Source organism: Pogona vitticeps, chromosome 11 (assembly GCF_051106095.1).
Source record: "Pogona vitticeps strain Pit_001003342236 chromosome 11, PviZW2.1, whole genome shotgun sequence".
Classification (NCBI taxonomy): domain Eukaryota; kingdom Metazoa; phylum Chordata; class Lepidosauria; order Squamata; family Agamidae; genus Pogona; species Pogona vitticeps.
Genome location: NC_135793.1, coordinates 25,378,636 through 25,405,451, shown reverse-complemented (window position 1 = coordinate 25,405,451; position 26,816 = coordinate 25,378,636). Strand labels below are relative to the sequence as shown.

Sequence of the window (26,816 nt, the reverse complement as noted above, 5' to 3'; positions counted from 1 at the left end):
TAAGCTGGTGCCTTCCAAATGTACTGGAGTAAAACTTTCATGACCCTAAACCCACCCGGAGAATGGGAGGCTTCTAGTACTTTCTCTCCCCCGCCACATCCATTCAAATTCTATCGAGCCTGATCTTCCCATTTGGGAAAAAAGAGTGATGTGACGTTTCCTTCATGTGACACCCACAAGGTTCTGAATGGAGCCAGTGGTGGCTAAGCCTTCCTGCCCAGCTCTGCTCAGGTCAGGAGCAACTGTCAGCCACAGGGAGGGAAATGGAGAAAAACGACTCTTGTATTGGTGCGAGACTTGATTTCAGGGCCGTGACCCAGAAATCTCTTTGTCTTACTGGGGTTATTTTTCTCTTAGCTCAATCTTGCAATCTTTTTGAGCTGTAAACTTTGTGATCTCTCGCACAGAGCATTTGTTACACATTTTGGGGATGACCAGCAGTTGTTCTGAGGGCAGATTCGGCTGCCAACACTGAAGGTTGGGAAGAGATTCCAGGAAGGAGGCGTGAGCCAGTAATTCCCTACAATACCGCAGTCTGCCATCCAGGGGTTCTGCCAAGTCATACCTCCGCTGAGGTCCCTCTTCTCCTTCCTCCCTTGAGCTTAGCAGAAGGCAGAAGCGCTTCTCCAGGATACCAAAGGCCAACAAATAATATTTTTATTTATTTATTTATTGTATTTATACTCCGCCTATCTAGTCATTTCGACCACTCTAGGTGGCTTACAACATAAGGATAACAAGTTCTTTAAAAAATTATAACAATTAATTAAATGATTCTATAAGATGGGAAAAATAAAAATAAATCAAATAAAGAGAGAGAGAAAAGGAAAGAGGACAGGAATTAACTGGAAGGGAAGGCCTGCCTAAACATCCATGTTTTTAGTTGGTTCTTAAAAGTACCCAGCGAGGGTGCAGCGCGAATCTCCGGAGGTAGGTTATTCCAGAGACGAAGAGCCACTGCCGAGAAAGCCCGGTTTCTAGTTCTTTCTTTCCGGGCCTCCCTCGGCGTCAGGCTCCTCAGCCTCACCTCCTGGCTCGCGCGGGTGACACTGGTAGAACTAGTTGGGAGTAAGCGTTCCGCCAAGTATCGAGGTCCTAAACGGTTTAAGGCTTTATATGTAAGCATTAACACTTTGAAGTCAATGTGGAAACGGATGGGCAGCCAGTGCAGCATGGCCAGAGTAGGAGAGATATGTTGGTATTTCTGTTGATGCTTGTTAGTGTAAAAAGTAAAAGTATGTATTGCAATGATTATTGGCTATCTTTTCTCAGGAGTGCTTCCGTGAGTCTAAAATGTCTCTTGAGTGGTTGCACAGTGCCACTTCCCTCAAGTGGTAAAATGTCTTTTTGGGGCACAACAGTGGATTGTAGCTCAGCTGCCTCCTCTTCCTTTCCTTCTACGCTTTTTCAGACAGTTGTGGGGCCAACTCCATTCAGAGTGCCTAGAGTAGCATAAATGGGAGCAACAGCTTTTGAGATCTGCATTAGAAAGAATGGGAGGGAACACAGTCTTTTCATGGTGCAACAGGACGTGGCAGTGCAGTCTGGGACTCTGGGACACCCCCCAGGGCTGCAAAATTGGGCGACTAAGAGCAGCTGGATCGAAATGGTGGTTGCAGGGCCAGAAGGAGGTGGAGCAGAGCAGAGAGAGAAGCGGAGAAGAGCAGGAAAGGGGCTTGTGAACCTAACTCACCCGTGAGCAAGATAGCTCCGTGATTCAGGTTTCTGGCTGCAGAGCCAGAGGTTGGAAGTTCAGTTCAAGTCCAGCCCCTTTTTGACGGGCTGGACTTGATAATCCACAGGGTCCCTTCCATTTCTGCAGTTCTAGGATTATGATAATAGTGTTTTCTTTGGTGGGGAAATAAAAATCTACAAAAGGTCATTTTCTCCTGGATGCCTCCTGGAATGGCAATTTTGGATTAAAATGGGGATCATCTCCTCCCACCCAAAATCCATGACGTAAACCAGAACCGGACTTCCAGCAAAATCTGGATTTGATTTTTTTACATATATAGCCTTTCCCTCACACTCAAGGGCTGATGTGGAGATTTTGTCCCTCCAAAGTTTTCCTTCCTCCTCTAGATCATAACATCTGCTAGCTAAAGCAAAGCATCTTCTTTTGCCAGAAGAACAAATATGGTCCCTTTCTTGACAGTCTTGTGATCTTTCAGAGAAGGGCTGAAGATGGAGCCAGAAGGCTCAGCTCCGCTCACAAGAGCCACGTCCTGAGCTCCTCCCAGACTTCCGCAGTGAAGAAGAGAGAGAAGGCCAAGTGGCAAAAACCTGGTTATCATGAGATCGGTATGGATGGCTGCCTCAGAGAGCTTGCCTGATTGATGGCACACGGCATCTTGGGTAGCGTGGCTTGCGATCCCCAACACTGCCTGAACATGATGGGTGCCATTTCTCTCCTTGTTGCATTCACGGGGGGTGGGGGGTGGGGAGTTCTTGCCAAGTTCTGCATCTGGACTGACGGCCGGCCAGATGCCGTGCTGCCTGGGCAGAAGGTTCACCTCTATCCTTGACAGCAGAGGGCCAGTCACACAACCTCTCTTGCTCAGCTCCCTCCAAGTTGTTCATTGTTCCCCCACCTCAACACAGCCACACATTTTAGAGAGTGCCCAGTTACGCGGAAGTCACCTCAACAAAGCCCTTGCTTAGCAAGGCATGAAAAGGAAATGATCAGAGAGCTATGCCGTGATGGGTTGCTGTTTTAAATGCACGGGCATGGTTTAAAAGGTTGGCAATCCTCTTCTGTGCGCCACCTTTTTTTTAGTCTCCCGGCTTGGCTTAGGGGAGGAATAAATCAGAGTTAAGTCATGGCGGTGTATCTGCTTGTAAAATGGACGGTGCTTCGGGATGGTTTAATGAGGCTTGCTCACTCACTTAATTAAAAGGTAAATTCCCAGCAGAGGCATTTCCCAGACTCCAGCCTTTCAGGCAGCAGTGCAAGAGAGATGCTGGGGCAGGCCCACCTCTCTCTCCCCCCCCCCCCCGTGCATCTTGTGTTGTCCCTGAGCCCCACTGGGCTCAGGAAGAGAGGGCTGGAGCTCCCCTGAGTGTGTCTGGCTTTTGCTAGGCTTGGCGCAACAGACCCATCAAGTGCAACTCCCGGCAGGGCAGCTACGAAATGCAACACCAAAAGGGAAACAAAAGAGGGGGCACGGGGTGGCATAAAACGGCCCGTGCTGATTTATAGGTGCAGACGCCAAATTAGAGAACATCCAAGAGTTGGAACAGAACCACAAAGACAACTCACCAGAGGGGGAAAGCCTGTGAGCAGGGTTCTTTTCGGCTGCCGGCTGCTCCCGGTGGAAGGATGAACAAGATCCCCTCTTTCTCTCTCTCCTTAAGGATGCTCTGTCTTCCAGTGGTGGGTTTAGGTCTCTGGCGGCAGAGCCAGAGGTTGGGGGTTCAATTCCCCCACTGTGCTTCCCAGGAGAAAAGCCAGCCTGGGTGGCCTTGGGTGCAGTCCCAGGATCTTCCCAGAAGAAGGGACTGGGAAAGCCCTTCTGAGCACTCTCTCCCGGGAAAGCCCCGAAAGAGAGTCAGGGCGAGTCAGAGATGGCCCAGGATGAGGAGTCTCTTTCAACCACACTTGGGAGCGGGCGGTCCTCGAAAGAGAAGACACCTGCACGAAAACAAGGGCCCTCTGACAGTCTTTCAGAGGGTGGACTGTCCTGTCGGAAAGGGGCCAGGTGGCCACCCTTCCCGGGTGGGCATGATGGGAACTGTAGTCCCAACAGATGTGGAGGGTGCCACAGGAAGGCCGTGATGCTCTTTGGGCAGCTCTGGTGCTGATGTGGCAGATGACGCCTGGGTGGACAACAGCACTGAGGTGGGGCACATCCAGCCCAGTTCTCTATCCCCCCCCCCCATTTATAACAAGGGCAGGGCTGAGTGGGCGGCTGCACCTCTGATATTGCTGATGGTGGGGGATTATGGGATATGTTGTCTCCCATAAAACCAGCTGTAGAGGACTGCACTGCCTCCCCCAACTCGACGTCAGAAGGAAGCAGCAATGTTTTTAAGAGCCCGAGAGGAGAGCCGAAAAGCGGAAGGGCACGGTGCCAGCCGGGGCAACACCGCGGTGCCTCCCTCCCTCCCTCCCTCCTTCCAGACTGTCAAGAGGAAGAAACCGCCAGCAAGGCAAGGCAAGGCCAGGCCAGGCCTGCGAGTTCCCTCCTGCCTCTTTGCAAGGCAGGGGCTCCTTGCGGGAAGCCGGCCCCACCTTTCCCTTGCGGGGATTGCACAGGAGTAGTAAGTTTACCCGGTTAGCCTTTGAAGTGAGACGCGTGGGCGCAGCAAGCAAGCACGGGGGCCTCCGCGGGTGGCTCTTGGGGATTGATCCAACGCGAGGGCCAGCGCCAGCCCTCGGCAAAGGGCCTGCAGCTCCCGAGGGCGGCTCCAGGGCACTCCCGGTCCTTCTCGGTCCAGAAGACTCCAGCGGGGTGGGGGTGGGCGAAGGGGGTGGGTTTTTGCCGGCCGGAACGGGGGCGGCTCCTGTAAAACCGACCCGGGTGCCTGGAGCACCGGGCGGCACGTGAACGGAGCAGGAGAGCGAGAGACCGGCTTGGGGATGCCCGCCTCCCCTCCCCTCCCGCTCTCCCCCCCACCTGCTCCAAGTCCTGCCCGGCGCTGGTTCGCCGGCTCTCGCCCGGCCCCCTTTCCGCCGGCCCGGTACAAAGGGCCGCGCCGCGCCGCCCCCGGCTCCTCTTTCTGCCCAGCCCTTCCTGGCCGGCGGGAGCTTCGGGAGGCGCCGGCTCTGCGCGGGCTCCGGCGGCGGGTGAGAGGCTTGGCGCCCTGGGGAGCGGCGGGGCGACCGGTCGGCGGGATCCCCGGGCGGGGGAGGGGAGGGGAGAGGGAGAGGGAGGGAAGGCTGGTCCGGCTCCAGCCGGGGGTCGCTTTTTGGATCTCTCTCTCTCTCTCCTCTCCCCCCCCCCCCCGCTTTCTTTCGCGCGGCTTCTTCTGCAAGCGCAACTCGGCGTTGCGTCAGCCGCTGCCTGCCGTGGCCGGCGAGGCGCGCGCGGCGCTCAGGCTGAAGCTCAACAGGTGCCGCCTTGGCCGGCGGAGTGGGCGGAATGCGCTTTCCTCTCTCTCCCCCCGACCCTTTGGGTCCCCCTCGGACACGGGCTCCAAGGGGGGGGGCGCGCGCTGCGGGAGGCGCTCTGTCTATGCGCAGAGGCACGCGTGTCGTGCCCGTGCGCCCTCGCCTCCCGGCTCCCTTCGCGGTCCCCTTGTCCCGACCGAGGCGCGCCTGGCACGCGCATCTCTCCTGGGGGCGCCTGGCTCGCCTCCCGGTTGCTCTCCTGCCCGGCCGTGGGCTGAGGAAGGCTGCTCTGGACCCGGCGGTTGCCTGGGTAGGTCCTATCTTGGGAAAGTTCCTCTCGGGGACTACAACGCCCAGGATCCCCCAGCCAAGCAGCAGTCGTTCGGTTTAGGCATTCTGTATCGCACACCTGGAAGCCACCCAGACCCTGGATGGAAGGGAAGCTCCCTGCAGTTATTGATGAACAAGAACCTCCTTGATTTATAACAGCCACCAAGGCAGCGGGGCTAAATAGCGCTATAAGATGATATTGGCCTCATAATTTGAAATCATAAATGCACATTTTAAAACCACAATTCCCCAAAGAGCTTTCTCTTTCTTATCCTCTCTCTTGGTCTGAAGGCAAGAGGATTCCATGGAAAAGAGAAGAATGCTTCCAAGGCAGTCAGAAAATAAAGGAAGACCCTGTAGGGAGATGGACTACCTCCCTCAAGGAAACCCCAGGCTAGGGTTTCCAAGAGGCTGGGCAGGGCGGCTGAGGACAGGACAGTAGGCTCATTCATGGGGTCACCATGAGTTGGAGGCAACCAGACTGCATCTAACAACACTATTAACGGGGTTCCCCCAAGAGCGTCTTGGGGTGCTAGCCATGGTTGCTGCTCAAAACGCCTTTCTACCATTCAGACACAGCTGTTACTATTACATGTATTTTCCCCCAGACATAAATATCCTGATTTTAAGTTGCAAAACACACATACATGCCAAACAAAATATCAGTAACATTTTGTTCACTGACATCATAACTCAATGTCTGCAAACGTGCACATGTTCCCCTTTGGGAAAAGCATTTTCTTTCTTTCTTTCTGTGACGATGGGACACAGGGTCCTCCCCCACAGTCATTACTGCAACATCAGACAGGCGGAGCACCACGGAGCCAAAGCACCCTTGAGGAAGAGGTAGGGGAATGAGCTGGTCCTGGGGGCAGGGACGGGGGGGGGGGGAGAGAGAGCACGAGCGCAAGAGGGGCGCTGTTCTGGTGGATTCCTTGCCAAATGGTGGGTTTCCAGGGGATGGTCTCCCCCCCCTCTGCCCCACATCTCTTTTCTGCCCCTTCTGCATGTTGAGTTTTAAACAATGCCAGCTGCTTTCCACCACCGGATCTGGGTTGGTCCCTCTTGACTCAGCCTGTTGCAAGTTACTGGGAAATTGCCCTGTGCTAAACAAAGCGGAAAGGTGGCGGGAACACCGCCCAGGGCAGCTCTTGGCTTTGGTTGGCAGTTTTGACTGTATCCATAGCTCGGTTAGGGTCTGCAAGAGGGGCCCCGGTGTCTCAGCAAAGGAGCCAATGCTTGTCTCACGTCCCCTCTGTGTCATGCTTATAACCCCCCACTGGCCACCCAAACAGCTGCAGGTTTCTCAATTATTGTTATTATTATTATTTTTGCAGCCAGGAGACGAGAGTGTAAAAAAGGCACACTCTTTCAGTCATATTCTGTCTGCAGGCATGGTCGGCTAATGTAGGAGGCACAGAGAGGCAGACCGTGTGGTGGTTCAAGACTGAATTTGGAGGCTGCAAAGCCAACTTCAGATCCTCATTGAACCATGAAATGTAAGAGCGATGGCTGGGAGCCAGGCGGTCATAGGTCTGTAGGGAGGAAGGGAGCCACATTACTTATGTCGCCTTGAACTCAAGGGAGGAGAAGCAGGATACAAGTATGACTAAAAAAATAATTCAGTTACTGGGTGAGGTTGCTTTTGGTCTATCCATCAGGACTCTTCTTGCGTCTGTGCAGGTCCCAGATTCTTCCGTTGGTGGCTTTGGGGCAGTCTTGCATCTTGGCTACGTGCATGGGCTTGAGGGGAAGTACCTGCCCGGCACGCCAGTTCCTGAGGTTGCACTGGGAACAGGATGCCATGAGCAGAGTTGGAGCTGGCTGGTCGGGAAGCAGCACAGCAGGGGCCTGGGAAAGGCTTAAAGTAGCCTGGCGCAGCCCACATTGCCTGTTTTCCTGGTATTGTCACCTGTGGCATCTCAGACTCGGATGAGAGGAGGGGAAAAACTTCCACCCAGGAAGTGCGTTTTGCATTGTTCTGCACCCAGCAGGGTCCTCCTTTGAGTGGTGCAAAGCAGGAGTGGCAAAGAGGGGCTGCTGGCAAGCGGCCGACGGACCCTGTAATTAACTACCCAACAGTTCTCAGGTTATAAGTTTCCGGGGAACCAAAATATCACAGAGCAACATCTTGCTGTGTGATGCTTTTTCTCTTGGTCTCTGCTGTCCCTAAGTTACCTCCTTGCTGGAGTGTCTGATATTAACTGGGCAGGAACAGCTCTGGAAAATTGCCAGGCAGACCCCTTCCCCCTTTTCACTGGGATTCAGTTACCTCTGGCTTCAGTCTGTGAATGTTTTTCTTGCCAGTCTGTTTTTAATTCCTCCAGCGTTTTGCTGACAGAGGTGGAGAGCGCTTTCCCGGCTGGAGAATGGGAATCCGAGGCAGCGTTCATACAAACACCACTAGCATAAGTTGAATAAAACCCTCAAAGCATTTCAAATACACGGAGAAGAGTTTGGGAAATGGCGTTCCACTCTGTAAAGCTGAATGGAGCCAGGTGTGTTTGTGCACGAAGCCCTCAAGGAGTCTTCTGCAGGTTTTTAATCACCGATAGGATGAAAGAAGCGCTTGTGTGGATGATACGCTTTTCTTTCCAGGGTGGTTCTGGTGTTTTCTTGGTTAGCTCTTCTCAGATGTTCCTTGTAGCACTGCTGACTTTAAAGCAGATCTCATTAGCACCTCATTACAAATGAGCTCCTGTCGGTTTTTGAGAGCTGGGCAGATTGCTTTGAAATTTCTCAAAAGTTGCACGCAGTTTATACAGAGCCCGGGGAATGATGGTTGGTTTTGGGGGAAAAATCTCTTCTGGTTGATATGTGGCTGTCCTCAGAATGGACAACTCTTTGTTGTTTTTAAACATTAATGCCTATTGCCTCGTCAATGTATCTGGCGCTCTGTAGAATAGTATAAGAAAGAAGAAAAGGAAAAATTGTGTGGGTAGGTAACAGGAGAGAGAGGTGTGCAAGAACAGTCACACATGCTTCGTCTTGCTTTATGTTGACATGAAGACTGTGGCTGTGTTGTCTTCTTGTTGCTGCCAAGCCCCAAATACTGCCTCTGGCTTGCCTTGCTAAATATATGCACTTATGGCTCCAGTTGTTAATTTGGACAGCAGATGATCCTACAAGCCCAGCAAGGGTGGGCGCTGACAGGAGATGGGGGTGTGTGGAAGGATCATTCATTTAGTCCTTCCTGTAAGCTGAGACAGCGGCACCCAACATTACAGGGCCAGCCCAGATGTTTTGCTGCCCGACACGTGGCGCTCCCCATCCAGCCAAGTCAAGGAATGCTGTACCTAAAGGTGTGTGCTGTGCATGTATGTGAAAATTTGTGTTTCACAGCCCATGGTGTGGCAAACTGGTTGGCCTTGAACAGGCCATAGAACCCTGTATTCCCTTGCTGAAAGCCAACTAGCTCTTGGCACAGGAGGCCGAAAAACCCTGCAAGCATCTCTTGACTCCCGAGCAGTAAAAAGCACAATAAGAATAAGTTACAAAGCATCTGCTTCCTTTTCATAACACTGTAAATGTGCCTCCCGAGGCAGCTGCTTCTCTCTGCCTAATGGCAGAGCCAGCTCTGCAACATTATAATGGATAGGATCAGCCAGCAGATGATCAATGAGGACCATTTGCCAATGCCACCTGTCATTCTTACCACGGTCGACCTCAAGTGTCGTACAGCCTGTATCTTGGCAACTTAGGCAGAGGGTTTGTCTGTATCTGTTTAAAACTTCTGCCTGCTAGCCCAGGGAAAACAAATGAGTCGGGGAATTGGGCGTGTGGGTGCCGCACTGCTGCAACAGATGGAAGAGGGGTTGTTTTTCCTTTTCGCTGACTGGCTGAGGCAGTTAGCTGCCTCTGCTTCTGCTTGCTCTGTGTCACGGGCCAGGACTTTTGCCCCCATCAATTCACGCCTGGGTAACTCTTGCTTCCTACGTGGGTCTCGCCAAGAGGAGCCAGTAAATTGTAACTGCCCAGTGAATAATTTCCGTTTGCATCGGGGACATGTGAATTGGCAGGGTTGTCCCCCCCCCACCCCGCTGTCACACTGTGTGCCCAACAGCTATGCTTGTGGGTTATTCCTCTGCCCCTTTTCTCTGGATGTTTCTGACAGATCCTCCAGAGTGGTAGGAAAGCTCAGAAACCATCTTGTCTTCAGGCTGGAGTAGAGCCTTGGAAAATTATCTGTTTGGATTATAGTTGCCACCTATAATACAAACTATGAGAAGCCATTGTTGGATGGGGTGGGGGCAATCTGTAGTTTAAAAAAAACAAAGCTATGTTTTCTGAGCTGTAGCCTTAGGTCCCTGCTTTCTAGGGGGGAAGGCATGGTCTGAAATCTCTGACAGGTGGAAACTCCTGGCATGCGTGTGATAGGAAAGGGGGGCAACAAGAGGTGAGAGCTGGAAGACTAAGTCCTAATGGAAAAAAATGAAGGCCTTGGAGAGGTCTGAGATGACAAAGAGGTGATAAGATAGGTGTCTTCAAATATTTGAATGGCTGTCATGTACAGAACAGAGCAAACATGTTTCCTGTTGCTTCAGAGAGAGAAGGCTCCAAACTGGTGGGTTCAAATTCCAAGGAGAAGAATTTAAACTAAATGCAAGAGCTGTTACATAGTGAAAGAGGTTGCTTTTGATAGGAATGGACTCCTTTGTTACAGGCTTTTGAAGCAGTCTGGATAGCTAGCTCAGGTGTTGCAGTAGTGCATTCCTACAGTGGCAAGTGTTGGACAAGATGAGATGACTTTCAGGATATCTTCCAGCTGGGAAGCAGGGCTGAGGAAGTAAGCAACGGTTGGAGGACATGAGAACTCAAGTCCCGCTCCAGACAGTCATTTCTTGTGATGCTGTCTCAATAGCCTGCACTCCATATTTTTCCAAAGCTGTGCACCCTTTTCTAATAAGTTATGCCTCATGAATGGCTGCAGCCATAAAGAGGCCACCTTTCCATGTCTGCCTCTCCCTGTGGGGACTCCTAATGGGCATAGCAGGTGGCAGAACAATTTGGAGAGAGCCCGACCTTCAGACTTGGCTTTTACCTCCTCTGTTGCTTTGGAGTGAGCTAACTTAATGGAAAGAAACAAATGGATTTTAAAAAAGAAAGAAAAAAGAGAGAGAAAATGTTCACCCTGCATTTTAAAACCTCTGAAAGCAATGGTGGCAAAATTCTGTTTGTTTATTTGCTTTTAAATCGGTATATGTAACACTGCTTGTGCCTAACCATTATTTAGTCTTCTGAGCCCTCTTTCTGTGCTCTGGACTTGTTTCTAACCAGTAGAATATGTTGGTGAAGATGCTAAGTTCTATCCACACCCACTTTCTGTGTCTCTTGAATCTGTGTGCTTAGTTCATCCCTGTCTTCAGACACCCTTAGGATGAGAAATCCAGCAAACTCAAAATGTGTCCCCCACCCCCACCCCGTTTGGAGGCAGTGATTATTTCTTCTTCAGACCCACAAGATACCACTTCAGGGAAAGCAGTATTTGCACATGTGTTTGTTCTTCATATACTAGCAGAGCGTTGTCTTAATTTCCGCAGCTAATTACATTTGGCTTACTACACGTAAGGGTTGGCACCAAGTAGCAAACCGTGGGGACTGCTGTCACAGCAGCAGCAGCTGCTGCTTTAAACCAGCATATTCTCCGTTATTTCCTTGAGTAGCCCATTGTAAGAGCCCTGCTGGAGCTCAAGGCGGCATACCTTCCTTTCCTCCTCCCTAGCTTTTCACAAGGAACCTATGAGGAAGGAAAGTCTGGCGGAGAGAGTGTCCCAAGGAGTTCCTGGACAAACAAGAGATTTAAGCCAAAGCCTCAATCTAGTCCTAGTCCAGCATTCTAACCATCAAACCACACTGGCTTTCAAGCTGCTGACAAAGCTACTAATGAAATATATAAAATAGGTTAAAGAGTAGATCTGGCATTTAATGGCCGCGTCTTGGAGTTCCATGAAGAATGGCAGGGCTGAGAATGTATTGGTTCCCCCCCCCTTTTCTTTTCCGAAAAGTCAATTCATACAGGAGGCATATGAAAAAGGAACTCTCAGCCGTTTGAAGTGACCCAAGTTAGAGCAGACATACGAAAAACCTCCTAGTTCAAACAGCAAAGAGGAGAGCGTGTGGTCAAATGCTCTTCCACGTCTCCCTCTCCCCTCCAAAAATGACAAATCACATTCCCTGCAGCTAGGACTGGCATGCGGCAATGGCTGTTTAAACTTAGAAGGATTTGACTGTTCCCTTCCTTCACTAGCAGACTGCAGTGACAGTAGTCCAGGAACAGATTAACCACTTCAGCTGCTTGTCGGTGTGAACCAGGCATTGAGATTGCTTTTCTGGGGGCCAGAAGGGGAGGCTGAAATTAGCTGGAGAGTGGAAAGCTGATAAATGTGCCAGGGTCGGGGGGGGGGTCGGGGGGGGAGGAAGAGATAGTTTCTGGCTCATGATAGTTCCACTCTGTGCTTGCTGCTGCTCCAGGCTCCTTCTGCTCCTGCAGTAACCTAGGCTACGCTGCATCTCAGAGCTGCTGGCGCTGTCTTTCTGTCAGGAACAAGGCCAGACAAACTTGGCCTCCTCTGGCTTTCTCATCTGCTGAAGTAAAATTATCATCTATTAATAGGGATCGGAAGAAGATTCAAAGACTCAATCAGCCCCCTTGTTCCAGTGGTAAAAGTGGGAGCGCTTCCAGGGAGGAAGAACTTGGCTGTTTGGAGGAGGAAATGTTGAGTTCCTATGTACTTTCGCAACACAACCGGCTGCCCTCCTCCCATGTCTGGAGACAGACTTGCAAGGCTTTCATGGTGGCTGCTCTCGCCCCCCCCCCCCCGGCCTTTCCCCCATCTGTCCCTTGGATCAAAGTTTGGATGAAAGATCCCTGCAGGGGCTACGATACCTCTCTTTGTACTAGGCTGGTCCCCAAGCAGGGAGAACTCTGCTTTTCTTGAGTGGCGAGGGGCTGCTGGGGCAGGGCTGGCTACTCTGGGATGAAGGCATGTCTGGACTGAGGGGGGGGGGTGTCTCTCTTTTCTGGATTGGGCTCCTTCAGGTGCAATTTGGATTGCAGTTGTACGGAGGGGTTCCTCCGGCACTACTGTTCTTGAGTGTGCCTTGCTTAATTTCCCCAATGAACTTCCAATTCTCCGTAGGAATGAAGGTGTGGATGGGATGATGCTGGAAACTGCACATCCACGAGTGAAAAGAGGATGTTGTTGAAATGTGGGGTTCTGATGAAGGCTGCATCCGTCATGAGTGCATGGAGGCAACCTCCGTTGTAACTTGTTCCCCCATGCACCTTTGCAGGGGGAATCCTCATGACCCCCACAGAGCAGTGGGGCACATTTCTAAGGGCACCAAAAAGCATAGGAATGACACGGGGGTAAGAGGGCTGCTCTACCTTCTGCCCCCTTGACAGCTCCCAGCCCTCTAATTTGGCCTGGGATAGTCCTGATGGCTAGTTAATCCTGAAAATCCTGACCCCAGTAACAGTGTATCTCCAAAATGGCCTGACAGGGCTTGACCACAGCATGTGATTAAGAGATGAATCTAGGCACCAGCATTTTGATGATTTACAGAGACCCTTCCTAAAAAGGAGCCGTGCGGTCCAATAATAATAGATTGGAAGAATGGAAGCTGCAGAGCAAAAACGTCTGGAAAGCCAACACTGCTCGTGCCGCTGTAAAACAATGCTCGTCCTGTGTAGGGCATTTTGGTCCTGTGTAGAAAAGTTCCTTAATTATCTGTGAGAGCAGCCAACTAGGGCAAGGTTGACGGGGCCAGAAAATGCTCAATCGCAAACATGCTTCCCTGTAGCTTTGAAATGTTCATCATGTGGAATGACTGAACTGGACAGGATCCTGACTTGCCACATTTTGGTGGTTCCCTTGTCTTTTTCTTTGGGGATACAGAAGGAGCCTTCCTGGAGAATCTGAAAATGTTTGGGTGTCCCCTGAGCCATGAGGGCATCATCTGATCCTTCCACTCCAGAAGCACCAATGTGTTTTTTCTCCCCGTGTGTTAACGCTTTCCTTCTGGGTGTTTCACATGATGCGTTTGTCATATTAGGTGACTTTTGCACTGGTATCTATCAATCTGCTTGTGTTCACTCACTCTAAAAGGCCTCTTAAGCAGCTTAGCCAGCCTGTTGCCACGTCTCTGTGGCTGAACACACTGCCAGCCAGGCTTTCTTTCTGTCCCCATAAACCTGCTCCTGCAAAAGCCATGGGTCCCTCTTTTCCAATTTTACTCATCCTCTCCAAGAGCCTCAAGCAGAGAGCCCCGGCTCTCCAGTCCAGCTCAGTCGATACTTGACTGTTTCCCAGTAGAGTTCCTAGGCTGGAGCAAAACAGCTTCGCTTTTTGTCTCTCTGGAAACACTGCACTGTCCACAGCAGTCTCTCGCTGCCAAGAGCCTCGGAGAAAGTCAGGAGGGTTATGTAATAAAAACAAACCACAGCGGCAGGCTTTTGTAAGCGGTGCGCTTACAACTTTTCTCCTGTTGCTCTAGGGTATCTGACACCAGGGCTTGGTGGTGGGGAATAACTGCCCTGTTCATCCTTTGTCTCTCCGTCCTCCCTTCCCCAGGCTGTGAAAACATCTGGCGCTGGTTGTACAAGCACTTTGCATTACCATGTTTTTAGGAGGGGGGGGAAGCGGGTGTCATACTTTAGCTTGCACAGATTGTTCTTGAGTGCTGTTCCCACAACTAATTCTGCCCTGCTCAGCACCAGCCCTGCTTCCCGAGAGAGATTTTCCCATTATCTTCTGCTCTGATAGAAACCAAAGTTTACATTCCTTGCTTGACGGGAGCTCATGATCATGGTTAATTCTCTCTCTCCCCCCCCCCGCCATTACTGGTTTGAAACTTGGGGTGTAGCTATCTAAGAGGGCTGGATAACTCCCAGAATCTGGGGCCACCACTTCTGGCAGCAGCACCCTAACCCTTTTCCTTCCACGTTTTGGCTTAAAGAGAGAAACTCTGGGAACCACCAAAAAGCCCGTACTTACAGAGCTCAGGGTGGCTTGCAGGAGAAAAGGTGGGAAATCTCTATTCTCTGGGGCTGAATCCAGCCCCCCTGAGAGATCCCAGCGGGCCCTCTGGACTCCCCAGGCAGCCAGACTCCCCTCCATATGGCAGGGGTGGCTCCCCAGCCTTCATCTACTCTCTCTCTCCCCCACAAGACGGAAAAGGTTAAAATTTCTCCTTTAAGGAGAGGCTGGCATTTTTGGCCCACCATGCTCTTGTCTCTCAATTCGAACCCGGCCCTTGGAAGAGGTTCCTCACTTTTGCACTGAGTGGGCTTCTTTTTTTGGGGGGGGGGTTCCTTCTGGCACACTCGGCTTCCAGACAGGATGACTCACCCATCCCATTTTTTTCTCAAGATGGTTAATGAGGGCTTAATCTCATTAATTTAGCGCTGGCGTTTCCTTTTCGCTGCCAATGCCTGGTTTTTAAAATAAGCTTTTAGACCTTTTCATGGTTGTTTCTTGGCCAGTGCTCCTTCTTTTGATTCCTTTTGCTGATCATACCTCTATTGAAGGCAGGGGGCTTCTCATCTGTTTGCATACTGGCAATTTACGGTCTTCCTGCCCTTACATTTATGGGCTCCTGCTGGATGAACAGAAGCATCTCTTTCCTAGCAGACCAAGGAGACAGTGATTCATTTCCACAGATCATAGCTGGGGAAAAAGGAAATGAGCAGGGCTTTGCCTTCTTGACAGGGCCATCAGTCAGCTTGATAGACAGGTTGCGTGGACGGCACCTGTATCGATTCACTGACACAAAACAGATGATGGAGAGCAATGGCCTTCCTGCTGTTGGGCTGATCATAAAGAGAAACTAGGATGTGCCACATATCCTTGCCCATAAGAGTTCCTTTCTGCTTTTGTATGGATCTATCTCCACTCTGAAAGACTGAATGTCCATATCTGAGGCTTACGCACTGACAGCAAGAGCTTTATGTTCAAATATTCTGATATTTTGGGACCGTCTTTTTGGCTTTTGCTCCATCCATCCTTGGAATGTGGTCCCCAAAAGTATCTCTGAAGTTGAACTGGACCCTCAGGTTAAAAGAGGCTCTCCACCTTTACTGCAATGGGCTCTCAAGCCAACCTCTTCTCAAGGGACATGGAAAAGGGCCAGATTCAGACAGAACATTCAGGAATGTAAGATCTTATTTTTGCTGAGCTTTCCAAGTGTAGCGTGAATCCCTCTAAATAGCTCTCATCCAGCATGGACCACAGCTACATTTATCCAGAGGAATGTTTGTTCTGTGGGCTGTTAACCAAAGTATAACTTGAGTTGGTTAATAGCTGAAGGTACCTTCCCAACTTTTTATCCAATGACAGCTTGTGTAAACAACTCTTCATCCCCGAGGTGTCCTGATATCTGTATTTTGCAAACTTTTATGGATGACTGCAACTTGTTTGGACATAAAATGTAACTACAAACAGCCTGGTTCACAAGGTTGGGCTCTATACATTTCCACCAGCAATTTTGAGCAAAGATTTTTGAAAGCTCTCTGTAGGGTTTCTTTCGAGCCTTTAGTTCTCTGAAGGGTCTTACAATAGGCATTTAGGTTCTTTTCTTTCCTTTGATTACGTTAAACTCAGCAAAGCTTTTGGGCCAAAGATGGGTGGCTTGTGGCTGTTCAGGCATCACTGGATTGCCATCTGCCACCAACCCTTGCATGCCTGCTGGCCAGAGATGCTGCAAAATGCATTCCGATAGGTGCGCCCCATCCCACAAGTTGCGCCTTTCTACCCTAGTTTAAGGATGGTTTGATTTATAGGAGGGCCTTTGCAAATTTCCAGGCCCAGGCTCAGAGGTTACTTAAATGTAGGACTTTGAAATGATTATGCTTTTGAAAGTGCTGAATTTTGCTCTCCATAACAAGACCTGTGCCATTGTGCAGACTATGCATTAGCAGACTTCTAGGAATTTTAAGAAGGTCCTGCGCTGCCAGAAGAGTGAAATGTCACCCTACGCTGGCAGCCAAGAGTAGTCCTTATGCCAAATGGTGTAAAAGCCTCAACAGCCTGCTAGGCCAGATATCAAGTGTTTGTCAGCCTGGTTCTGATAAATCCCCCCCCCAGACTTTTTCCTGACACATGTACTGTCTCTGCACTGTTTGCCGTAATGGTGTTTGGCTTTTATTTTTCAGATCCTTGGGGGACAGAGGGCGTTGCATACAACTGGCCAAGATGTTGAAGAAAACCATGACAAGCTTTGGCAAGAAGCTGATCCGGCAGCGCACGGTGGACCTCAGCTCGCAGGAGACTCAGTTAGCCCGCTGCCTCTCCACTCTAGATCTGATCGCTCTGGGGGTGGGCAGCACCCTTGGGGCAGGTGTCTACGTTCTGTCAGGAGAAGTGGCCAAGGATCTAGCTGGCCCTTCTATTGTGATCTGCTTCTTCATTGCTGCAATCTCGTCGGTGTTGGCCGGCTTATGTTATGCAGAGTTTGGAGCCCGTGTGCCCAAGGCTGGCTCTGCCTACCTCTACAGCTATGTGACTGTTGGGGAGATTTGGGCCTTCACCACAGGATGGAACCTTATCCTCTCTTATATGATAGGTATGTATTGGAAAAGGGAGAGAAAAGCATCTTCAGCATATTTACTCTGTCAACCCCAGCCCTTTTAAGTTGGGAGTGTGAGAATGGGTGTTTATTAAGGAAGTCGAAAAGAACAGCAAAGCCATTGAATATTCCTAGGCTATGTTTTATAACGAATATCTACAATGGCAGCAGTGTCTATTACTACTGCTGTTCCTACAAACAGTAACACTCATTACATCCCTCTGCACTCAACGTCTGCCCGTAGGCAAAAACTTCTTTATTTGGGCAAGCCTTTAGCAATGAACGGCCATCTGATCAACAAGGATTTAGCTGAAGTGCTGGTTTTATTCTGTTTCTGTTTGTTTTTAGCTAAAGTATTATTGATCTAATTTATTTAAAAGCAATTTCACTGTATTTAACGGAATTTGATTTGATTTTCATATTTGTAATTCATCGCATTTTAACTATATTATAAGCTCCTCCCAGTTCTGAGAGAAAAAGAGAAGATGGATGGATGGGTGAATAAATGATTGGTTGCGAGCCCACAGTCAAAGCAGCATAACTCTTTTCAAAATGGAAGAGGCTTTTACATAAAATCAGTATCAACATGGTGGCAGAAGAAACAAACACTAAATGTCTTGGAAAAGAGAACCATTTTGGCCTTCGCTGAGTGCAGTTCTTCTTTCCTTTCTTACTTTATTAGGAAGGATATATCCTTCTGCGGAAGGAACCCTTTCCCTGGTCATCATTCATCAAACCTTTAGCAGAGTGGGGGAGGTCTCAACGTGGACCTTAAATTTCAAGTAGATCTTAGATTTTATAAGAGTCAGCTGTCCTTTCAGTTCATGCTAAACAATGCAGATCTTTTCAGCATTACACTTTTCCAGTTATGCTGAGATAAGTTCAACACTAGCAATATGTACAAATCTCTGATCCGTCCTGGTTGCTAATAGAAGCGTTCTATATAGAGTGACTTTTCCCAAGTTCTCCTTGAAGGCCTGTGTATCATCTGCTGTGGGAGCCCAGTCTAGATCTTCTGACTGCATGAGTCACAGCAGCTAGGCCATCTGTGTCCCTATGCCTATGGCAAAAAGGGGTTTTTAGCCTTCCCCTCCTGGAGCACATGTCAGTTTTGCTCAGACAGCCACCTTTATCTGATGCACAAAAGCAAGGATTGAACACTTTGACAAGGAAAGCTGTGTGCTCCATCGGTAGGCTGGGTCTGTCCCATTGCATGGGTCAAACAGGCTTCTGATATACCTTTCCAGTTCTTGGAATCAGTGGTGGTGTTCCCACCGCTGTGAGGAAATACAGAGAGGCCGTTTCCATTGCCTCTGGGGGCTGATGCAGAAGGAGCGGGTGTGAATTCAAGCTTGGGACTAACGGAACGCTCTCCTTTTTTATCGATTGGCAGGAACAGCTAGTGTGGCTCGGGCCTGGAGCTCCACTTTTGACCACATCATTGGAGACCACATCTCTGCTTTTTTCCACAACAGAACAGCCTTGCATGTCGAAAACGTGCTGGCTGAGTATCCAGACTTCTTTGCTCTCTTCTTGGTCTTGCTTCTTACAGGTGAGATTATCATACAGGAGTGAAGCAGGGGAGATAATGCCCTGTGGACGCTTGCTTTCTTGGCTGCATAGCTGAGTGGGTCTCAGCTGGAGGCCAAGGTCCTTTTAGGGCTTGTTCTTCAAGTGCTTGTTTTGTTGTTATTCTGTAAAGGCCCTTAAGGTAGCCTGTAGATGTCACTTCAGAATAGCATCTACCTCTCAACAGCAGCACAATTAATGATAAAAACTGCAAATAAGCATTAAAAGGACATGAAACCTAACAGGAGGAGGACCTATGGTTCTTAATGACCTGGACAGTTTTATAAATTGATTCATGGTGTGGAGGAAATGGATAGCAAGTTTATGGTAGAACTCAATGGGTCATCCATGGAAGCCGAATAATGGGAGGCTTAAATCAAATAAAAGGAAGTATTTCCTCTAATATTTATAGTCAGACTGTAGAATTCCTTGCTTCAGAAGACAAATCCAGGTAAGCTAAGATTATGGCCCCCTCTTGCCCCCAGTATCAGATGCAGCATGTCTTCTGGCCAATTGCTGGTGGATGGACGAGAGTGGGTGGTTCCTATTGTCCATATGACCTGTTTCTCTGCTTTCCATTGGTGCATCTGGCTGTTTATCACAGAGAATGGGATGTCAGACCAGATGGGCCTTTGGTGTAATCCAATAGAGCTATTAAGTGTTTGCTGTTAAATGCTCAGGGTAAGGAACAATGAACCTGGAGGAGGTCCTAACCAGTAATGAATAGGTGCAAAAATGTTGTCCAAGTACTCAAGTCCCAGACTGATTCATAAGTTAAACACGTTCTTGGAACTAAATGGATTCCATCCTAGAACAAGTGGAAATGATTCTAAAAGAAAGCCCGGCCACCGTCAATGGGCAAACACATCAAGGAAGTCTTAAAGAGAGGTGGCATCTCATGCCTTATTTATTTCACATTGTCTCCATCTTTCAGCCTTGTTATCATTTGGAGTGAGTGAATCTGCCCTGGTGAACAAGATCTTCACGGCCATCAACTTGCTTGTCCTCACCTTTGTCATCATTGCTGGTTTCATAAAAGGAGATGTCAAGAACTGGAATTTGTCTGAAGAAGATTTTCAGAACCGATCACAGGAATCTGGAAACAAGTAAGGGCTCCTTTAATTTATACACTGCCTGCCTTCAAAAAACTAGGACTTGAGGCAGGGCTTACAAAAACATTATAAAACAAGCATGAATAAAGAATAATAATAATAATAAAGCTAGTGCAGAAATGCAAACAAATTAAATGCATGTTGAAAGCAAATAGGTGATGATAGTGTAGGGCATTAAATGTCCCGTCTCCAGCAGCCAGTTGCCAAAAGGCCACTAACAAGGTCTTGGCTGGTCCATGTGCGTTTCTTTCCCCCTCCTCCTGTTCATTGCATCTGCTCTGTGGGCAGGGATCATCAGCCATCTCCTCTTGACCTGTTTGCGCTTTCAGACTGGACTGCTGCAGCTACTTGCTGCCCAGCCGCCTTACCATCCTGAGCACCAGTGGTGGAGATGGGAGGGAGGAGAAAAGGGGAATGGAAGCAGCAGGGAGGAGGAAGATGCTCCGTGGTGAGGCCTGGGTGAGGGAGGATCAGGCCCGTGGACCATTTCACGAAGGACCTGGGTTTCTGAAGGGAGACTGGCACTGTATCTTTCTTACTCTTCCAGAGCGGGCCCCTTTGGTAACGGCGGCTTTTTCCCCTTTGGCTTTGAGGGGATTCTGTCGGGAGCTGCCACCTGCTTCTATGCCTTTGTTGGATTTGACTGTATTGCAACAACAGGTAAAAATCGCCGCTTTTTGTGAGGCGGGGTGGGACAATCTGTTAATTTTTGTGCTTCCCTTCATCAACGAGCAGTGCATATTTTGGAGCGAATGCAATCTTAGACTGGATTAATAGAAGCTGTGTGTACAGATAATGGAATTCTGTACTTCCTTGGTCAGAACATACCTAGGGAACAGAATCCTGTTCTGGGCAACACATTTTAAGATGCACATTTTGGATTTGCTCCCTCTGTGATGCAGCAGAAGACACAGGATCTCTGCTCAGTCCCAGGAGAGGCTGAGCAACGCTTCTATATCAACATGTGCTCCTTGCAGAAACTTTCCTGATTTTTGTTTTGGGAAATGAGTCATTAGAAATGCCAGTTAGTTCCATGGCTGGCTGCTTTGAACAGCAAACCCTTCATACATAGAGATGATCTGTGCCTAAGAGATAGAGTTGCGACACAAGGGGCACCTCCGCTGTGCTCATTAAAATACAGGTGGCTGGCTTGAGTGGGGGATTCTTACCGACTTTGCCTACTTAGGCCTAGTAAAGGAGGGAAATTTCCATTTAATTTTTCCTTGGCTCGTTCATCCTTGCAGGGGAGGAAGCACGTAACCCCCAGCGGGCAATCCCCATTGGCATCATCGTCTCCCTCCTCATCTGCTTTGTGGCCTACTTCGGAGTTTCTGCTTCCTTGACTTTGATGGTTCCTTATTTCCTGGTGGACAAGGAGAGTCCCCTGCCGGATGCCTTCAAGGCTGTGGGTTGGGAGCCTGCCCGCTATGTTGTTGCCATTGGCTCACTCTGTGCCCTCTCTACAAGGTAAGGAATAATAATAATAATAATAATAATAATAATAATAATAATAATAAAATGAGGCAGACGTGATGCAGAAGTTTCTTTTGCTCTATCTAGCTAAGCCACAGTTAGCCTCTTAATTTATTTTGACTATTCCTGGGTTTTTTATTTTTTAGCCTGACTTCTCACCAAATGCATCAAGGTGCTTAGCAAACAAATGGCGACACAGCTGAGCAAGTGCCCTCAAGAAGAGAAGAGTAGTCCATTAAAAACAGTAGACAACACATACATCAAATTATCACTAACACTTAAAAGACCTACTCCAAACTAGAAGAGGAAGAAAGACAATTAAAGATATTTAAAAACAATTACAGGTCATTAAATGCTCAATGGAAAAGGAAGTCCATCTAATATCTAAAGCAGCGGAAAAAAGGCTTGGAGGGCCAAAGGATCTTTTCTATCCAGACCCACTATGCTCTGCACCAGAAAACAAATTCATTAAAAAAAAAAAAAAAAAAAAACACGTAGCTCTGTGGCTACGTGTATTCCTGCCCCAACTCTCGTGGCTGCTTTCAGATGCCCCCAGATTCTGACGTCATGACTCGTAACTTCTGTCCAATGCAGCTTGCTTGGCTCCATGTTCCCCATGCCACGAGTGATCTATGCCATGGCTGAAGATGGGCTTCTCTTCAAGTTTCTGTTCCGGGTACATAGCCGGACCAAGACTCCCTTGGTGGCCACTGTTGTGTCAGGCATCATTGCTGGTATGTCTACTTTTGTGAGTCTCCCTTCTTTGTCATCTTCTTCTTCTTCCTCTTTTGCACGACATCAAGGTTCACACAGAGCCTGTTCTCTTGCAGCCCTGATGGCATTTCTCTTTGAGCTGAGGGACCTGGTCAACCTCATGTCCATTGGTACTCTGCTGGCCTACTCCCTGGTGGCTGTCTGTGTGCTTATCCTCAGGTGGGTTCCTCTTGGGATCACTGAAATTCTAGGGTGGGGATGTGTCACACCAAGGGCCCTGATGCCAGGTTCCCACCCTCAGGGGCTACAAGGGGCACACTGATCCCCTGAAGTAAAATAGTCTAGAAGAAAACCAGAAGTGGTCACAAGCTGAATGATAAAGATGCTTTTTTTGGATTTTCATAAGGCATTGTGGGAAATGAGTCTTCTTTGAAAGGATAATGGCCGCTTTGGATGATACCAGGCCTGGCAGGGTTCCCCCACAACAAAGCCCCCCCCAATGCCCCTTTTGGTATGGTGATCCAAAGTCTACAAAAACAGCCTGGTGACCTTATGCAGCCTATGTGGCTCCTCACTCCTCTTCAATGTGCTGTTCTCCAAGTCATGTCTAGGCATCAAACCACCCTGGACCACCAGGGTCTTTACTGAACCTTTGGTTTTGTCGACAGGTATCAACCTGAGCCATGCGCCTACTCCAAAGATGTGGAAATGCTCGAGATGAACGGAAGCGAAGAAGAGAAAGTGATCATGAATCTTGCAGTCAGCGACAGCCAAACTAGACTCAAAGAAAAGTTTACTTGGAAGAAGCTTTTCTGCCCTTCTGAGGATATGCCAACTGGCATCTCTGGGCGCATCGTCTACATCAGCAGCACTGTCATCTGTAAGTGTCGGTGGAAGTGGGACAAAAATTGGATGGTTCGAGGTCATTTGGAGAGGTAGAACTTGGAGGGACCTTGCAGATGTGCTATTAAGGCCCAAGATGCTTTTAAGTGGTACTACACAGGGTTCCAGAGTGAGGCTGTGGAGATGGCTACCTGGTAACCCTTGATGATCTGAATCAATTTAGGTCCTTCTACTCTCTCTCTCTTTCTCCTGAGGCTTTCCCAATGACTATTGCCTACTTTCCTGTGACTCCTCCATGTAGTGGTTTGCTACGTTTTGTGAGTTTTTCCCTCTCCCCTTTGAAAAGGTAGAAAATGTATCTTCCAAGGCTTAGTTACTGCCAGTTAGAGTAAGTAGATGATGGTCCTTTTTTTACTTTGGTCATTATTGAAATATGGAACCCAGTAACATCTCTAAAATCGAACCTGTCTCTTGGGCTGAATAGAGGTTCCCATCTTTGTTCCTGGCACTGAGAATCTTGCACACCTTGGTCTCTGGTTCTGAGAAGAGCTGAAAGAGACTTGGTTTCTGGTTCCCTTTTCTTGCAGCTGTCATGATCACTGCTTTGTGTGGCATCCTCGCACAGAACTGGGAAGCACTCTTGGAAAGGAGTGTTGGCTGGGTCCTGGCCTCTGCGCTTCTCCTGGCTGTTTCGGTTCTTGGCACCATCATCATCTGGAGGCAGCCAGAAAGCAAGACTCGTCTCACTTTCAAAGTAAGAATGCTGGAAAGCCCTTCCTAGAAAGCAGTCTGCTGGTTTCACATCCTGATGAAATCGTTCTGACACTGATGACATTTTAGATATTTACTTAATAATAAGACTATAATAAGACTATAAATATAGGGACGTGGTGGCGCTGCGGGCTAAACCGCAGAAGCCTGTGCTGCAGAGTCAGAAGACCAAGCAGTCGTAAGATCGAATCCATGTGACGGAGTGAGCTCCCGTCGCTTGTCCCAGCTCCCGCCAACCTAGCGGTTCGAAAGCATGCAAATGCGAGTAGATAAATAGGGACCACTTCGGTGGGAAGGTAACAGCGTTCCGTGTCTAAGTCGCACTGGCCATGTGACCACGGAAGATTGTCTTCGGACAAACGCTGGCTCTATGGCTTGGAAACAGGGATGGGCACCGGCCCCTAGAGTCGAACACAACTGGACAAAAAAAAATTGTCAAGGGGAACCTTTACTTTTACCTTTAAGACTATAATAGGTTGTGGAAAAGTCTTTGTTTTGAAATGTGTTACTAAAAGCTGTCTAGCTATTGCCTATCGCACTTCCTGCAGAACTGATGTCATCTTAACGGGCAGTTCCACACAAGAGTGTGTTCCAGAGGTTTAACTGGCAAGTTACCAGGTCGGGGCCAGATATGCCAGTTTAAGTATTTTTATCCCTTACAGGTTCCTGCCCTGCCACTCCTCCCGCTGCTCAGTATCTTCGTGAATATCTATCTGATGATGCAGCTGGATGCAGGGACTTGGGTCCGCTTTTCAATTTGGATGGCCATAGGTAAGAAGGCCCACTTGTGAAGTACTTCTCTACAGGGAGTGGTACCAGCGGAGGCTACTGGGTGGTGCAGTCACTTGCTTGCTGTTGCTGGGAGCAGAGGAAAGAAGGAAGACGGGCTGTAGAATCTATAGCACCTCGTGCTCCTGTGACCACAGACCTCCACTTCTCTTTCAGGCTTTGCCATTTATTTTGGCTATGGGATCTGGCACAGCGAAGAGGGGCAGGTGGCTCGGCAGTCCCAGTCAGCGTCCACTAAGCCTCTGGATTCGCCTAGCGCTGACCTGAACCAAGACATGGCGACATGAGATGGTGGAAGTTTATTCCCTGGTCACCATCTGTACACGATGGGTGCTCAGTTTTCTCACCCTACCTCCTGACCTTCCCCGACAAAAGCAGGAGACAAATGAATCCTAGGTCTCTCTAGCATACGGTAATAAACTTGCATCAATCCTGTCATCCTGCAGAAGAGGCAAATGAAGCCAACACCGGGCAGAAGGTGAGGTAGATACAAAGCACAGCCAATTCCTCTGGTCCGGGGGGGGGGGGGGGGCGGGAAGGGGATCTAACACCTGAAAGTGAAACTCAATGTCTGTATTAATTCCATCTGGCCTGCTTGGCCAGGGGGTACCTTTGTCTACATGTACATCAAAATGTCAAGATGTTTGAAGCCCCTTTATACCCTGCAGTTAATAAGCTTTCTGTTTTTCTTTTTTAACTATTGTTTCTGGGTTGTTGTGCAAAATGTTAAGTGTTTTGTATGATTAAAACTCCCAAAGACGGTTGGTTGGTTTTTTTAAAGGAAGATTTACTCTAACTTGCTGTTTTGTTGTTTATTTTCTCTCAGTTCAACAGCCAGGAACCTGAGTGGTGATTTTTCTCAACATATTAAATGCTTTCTACCATTGAAACTATAATAATTATACTACGGCTGTGTCAAATCAGCTTTGGCAGCTCAATCCTCCTTTAAGCTGAAGCACAATCTCTTGACTAGCAGTAGCTGGTCTGAGGTCTACTCTGGCTGTTCCTGAAGGATCAGCTAGGAATTGCTAGGAACTTCAGCTCTCCTCTCCCTCATACAATGTCTACCATTGTTTAAAAAAAAAAAGGAGCTCTGCAGGTGTATCCACTTAGAACAGGGATGGTGAACCTTCTTCCACAGGTAGGTTATTCCAATTTGGGAAGCTCTACGGGGAGGAGTGCCAAATACAATCCTCACAATTTCAGACATTACCCATGAAGCCCACAAGCAGAGTTCAGTTCTGTGCCTTTTCCTCAGGAACAAACTCTACAGCAAAAACTTTTTTTTAAAACCTACGAAACGCAGCTCAGTTCTACAAAGATTACTTTAACTTTAAATACCCTATTTTTTCCAACTGCTGATTAGAAAGAAAGAATAGCTTGCTGGGCCCACTGGAAAACTGGCAGCCTGATGTGGTCTTCTAAAAACACTTATCCTTTTCATTCCTGTGCAGGTGCAACACAATGCCTTTAGAACAAAGCAGGCCCAGTTTGGTGTTGACACTGCCTTAATTCCTCGTGCAAAGCCAAAATAGTCTTGTAACATAATACAGCCTTAAAGTGTATGAGCTAAGGCAGGAGAAGGAAATGGAAGGTCCCTCAGATCTTGATAGATTTCGCCATCTACCAGGTAACCAGCTCAGCCAATGATGATGGAACTGCCACCCAACATGTGGAGGGCCACAGATTGCATGCCCCACTGCTAAGGGGTTACAGCAGTGGAATCAGCCTGATCAGAGTTAGGGTGGAGATGATGCACCTGATCCTAGAATAGAATCCTAGAATAACAGAATTAAAAGAGGCCCGTAAGGCTGTGGAGTCCAAACCCCTACATAAGGCAGGAATCCAAATCAAAGTATAACTGACAGATAGTTATCTAACTTTCTCTTGAATGCCTTCAACAATGGAGCACTTAAGACCTCCGGAGGTAATAGATTCCATTGTTGTACTGCTCTAAGAGTTAAGAAGTTTCTCTTGATATTCAGGCAAAATCTGGTGTCCTGTGACTTGAGGCCTTTATGACTTGTTCTGCACTTGGAGATGACTGAGAACAGATCCTGCAACCTACCTTTCAAAAACCACAGCTCTGGAGGTACCCAGTGTTGTGAGGTCCCCTAATACACTTCTGGACCCACTGGTTTCTACAATAAGAGTCTCACGTGGCTGAACACGGAGAAATCCAGGCTGAATGCAGAGACCTACAAATTTCTAAACATGCCATCCCTGTAATTTGGCTACTTGGAAATTGACTTAGTGGATGACAATGAGCTCATTCTGCCAGCTGGCCAATGTCCAGACCATGAGAGAACTAAGGCTGCTAGATCCTTATCTGCTATAAATCAGTTCTGACAGAACAGATTGTAAATTAAGCTAATGAAGAACCACTGGCTCCAGGCTAATGCAAATGCTCAGATCCACCCATCGCAAACAAAATGCCAGAAGCTGAAATATTGTTTTAGGTCTGCTGGTAGTTCTTTAATTTGCTCCTTTTTGGTGGTTCCGTGAATTACACTATGCTGAGCACTTAAGATCACATTGTATGTGATTTGTATACAAAACATACAATTTAGGTTACAAAATAACCATGATCACAACTGACA

General features: G+C 48.5%; 2 protein-coding genes across 5 annotated transcripts in view; one reads left to right on the top strand and one right to left on the bottom strand.

Moving 5' to 3' along the window:
* TEX11 (testis expressed 11) overlaps positions 1-26,816 on the bottom strand; it is a 70,864-nt gene that overhangs the window by 35,108 nt on the left and 8,940 nt on the right. The window lies entirely within an intron of this gene.
* On the top strand, positions 4,111-24,978 carry SLC7A3 (solute carrier family 7 member 3). 4 transcript variants are annotated; one of them, XM_020795819.3, is made up of 12 exons: positions 4,111-4,260; positions 16,533-16,942; positions 18,339-18,497; positions 19,449-19,620; positions 20,174-20,286; positions 20,871-21,093; positions 21,694-21,833; positions 21,930-22,032; positions 22,482-22,693; positions 23,244-23,410; positions 24,090-24,198; positions 24,373-24,978. In XM_020795819.3, the coding sequence occupies exons 2-12, from the start codon at positions 16,573-16,575 to the stop codon at positions 24,501-24,503; spliced, it is 1,899 nt and encodes a 632-aa protein (XP_020651478.1). In that variant the 5' UTR covers positions 4,111-4,260; positions 16,533-16,572; the 3' UTR covers positions 24,504-24,978. The 4 variants fall into 4 exon arrangements, with proteins under 4 accessions (XP_020651478.1, XP_072837167.1, XP_020651476.2 ...); XM_072981066.2 differs by lacking the exon at positions 4,111-4,260 and adding an exon at positions 4,651-4,786; XM_020795817.3 differs by lacking the exon at positions 4,111-4,260 and adding an exon at positions 6,181-6,226.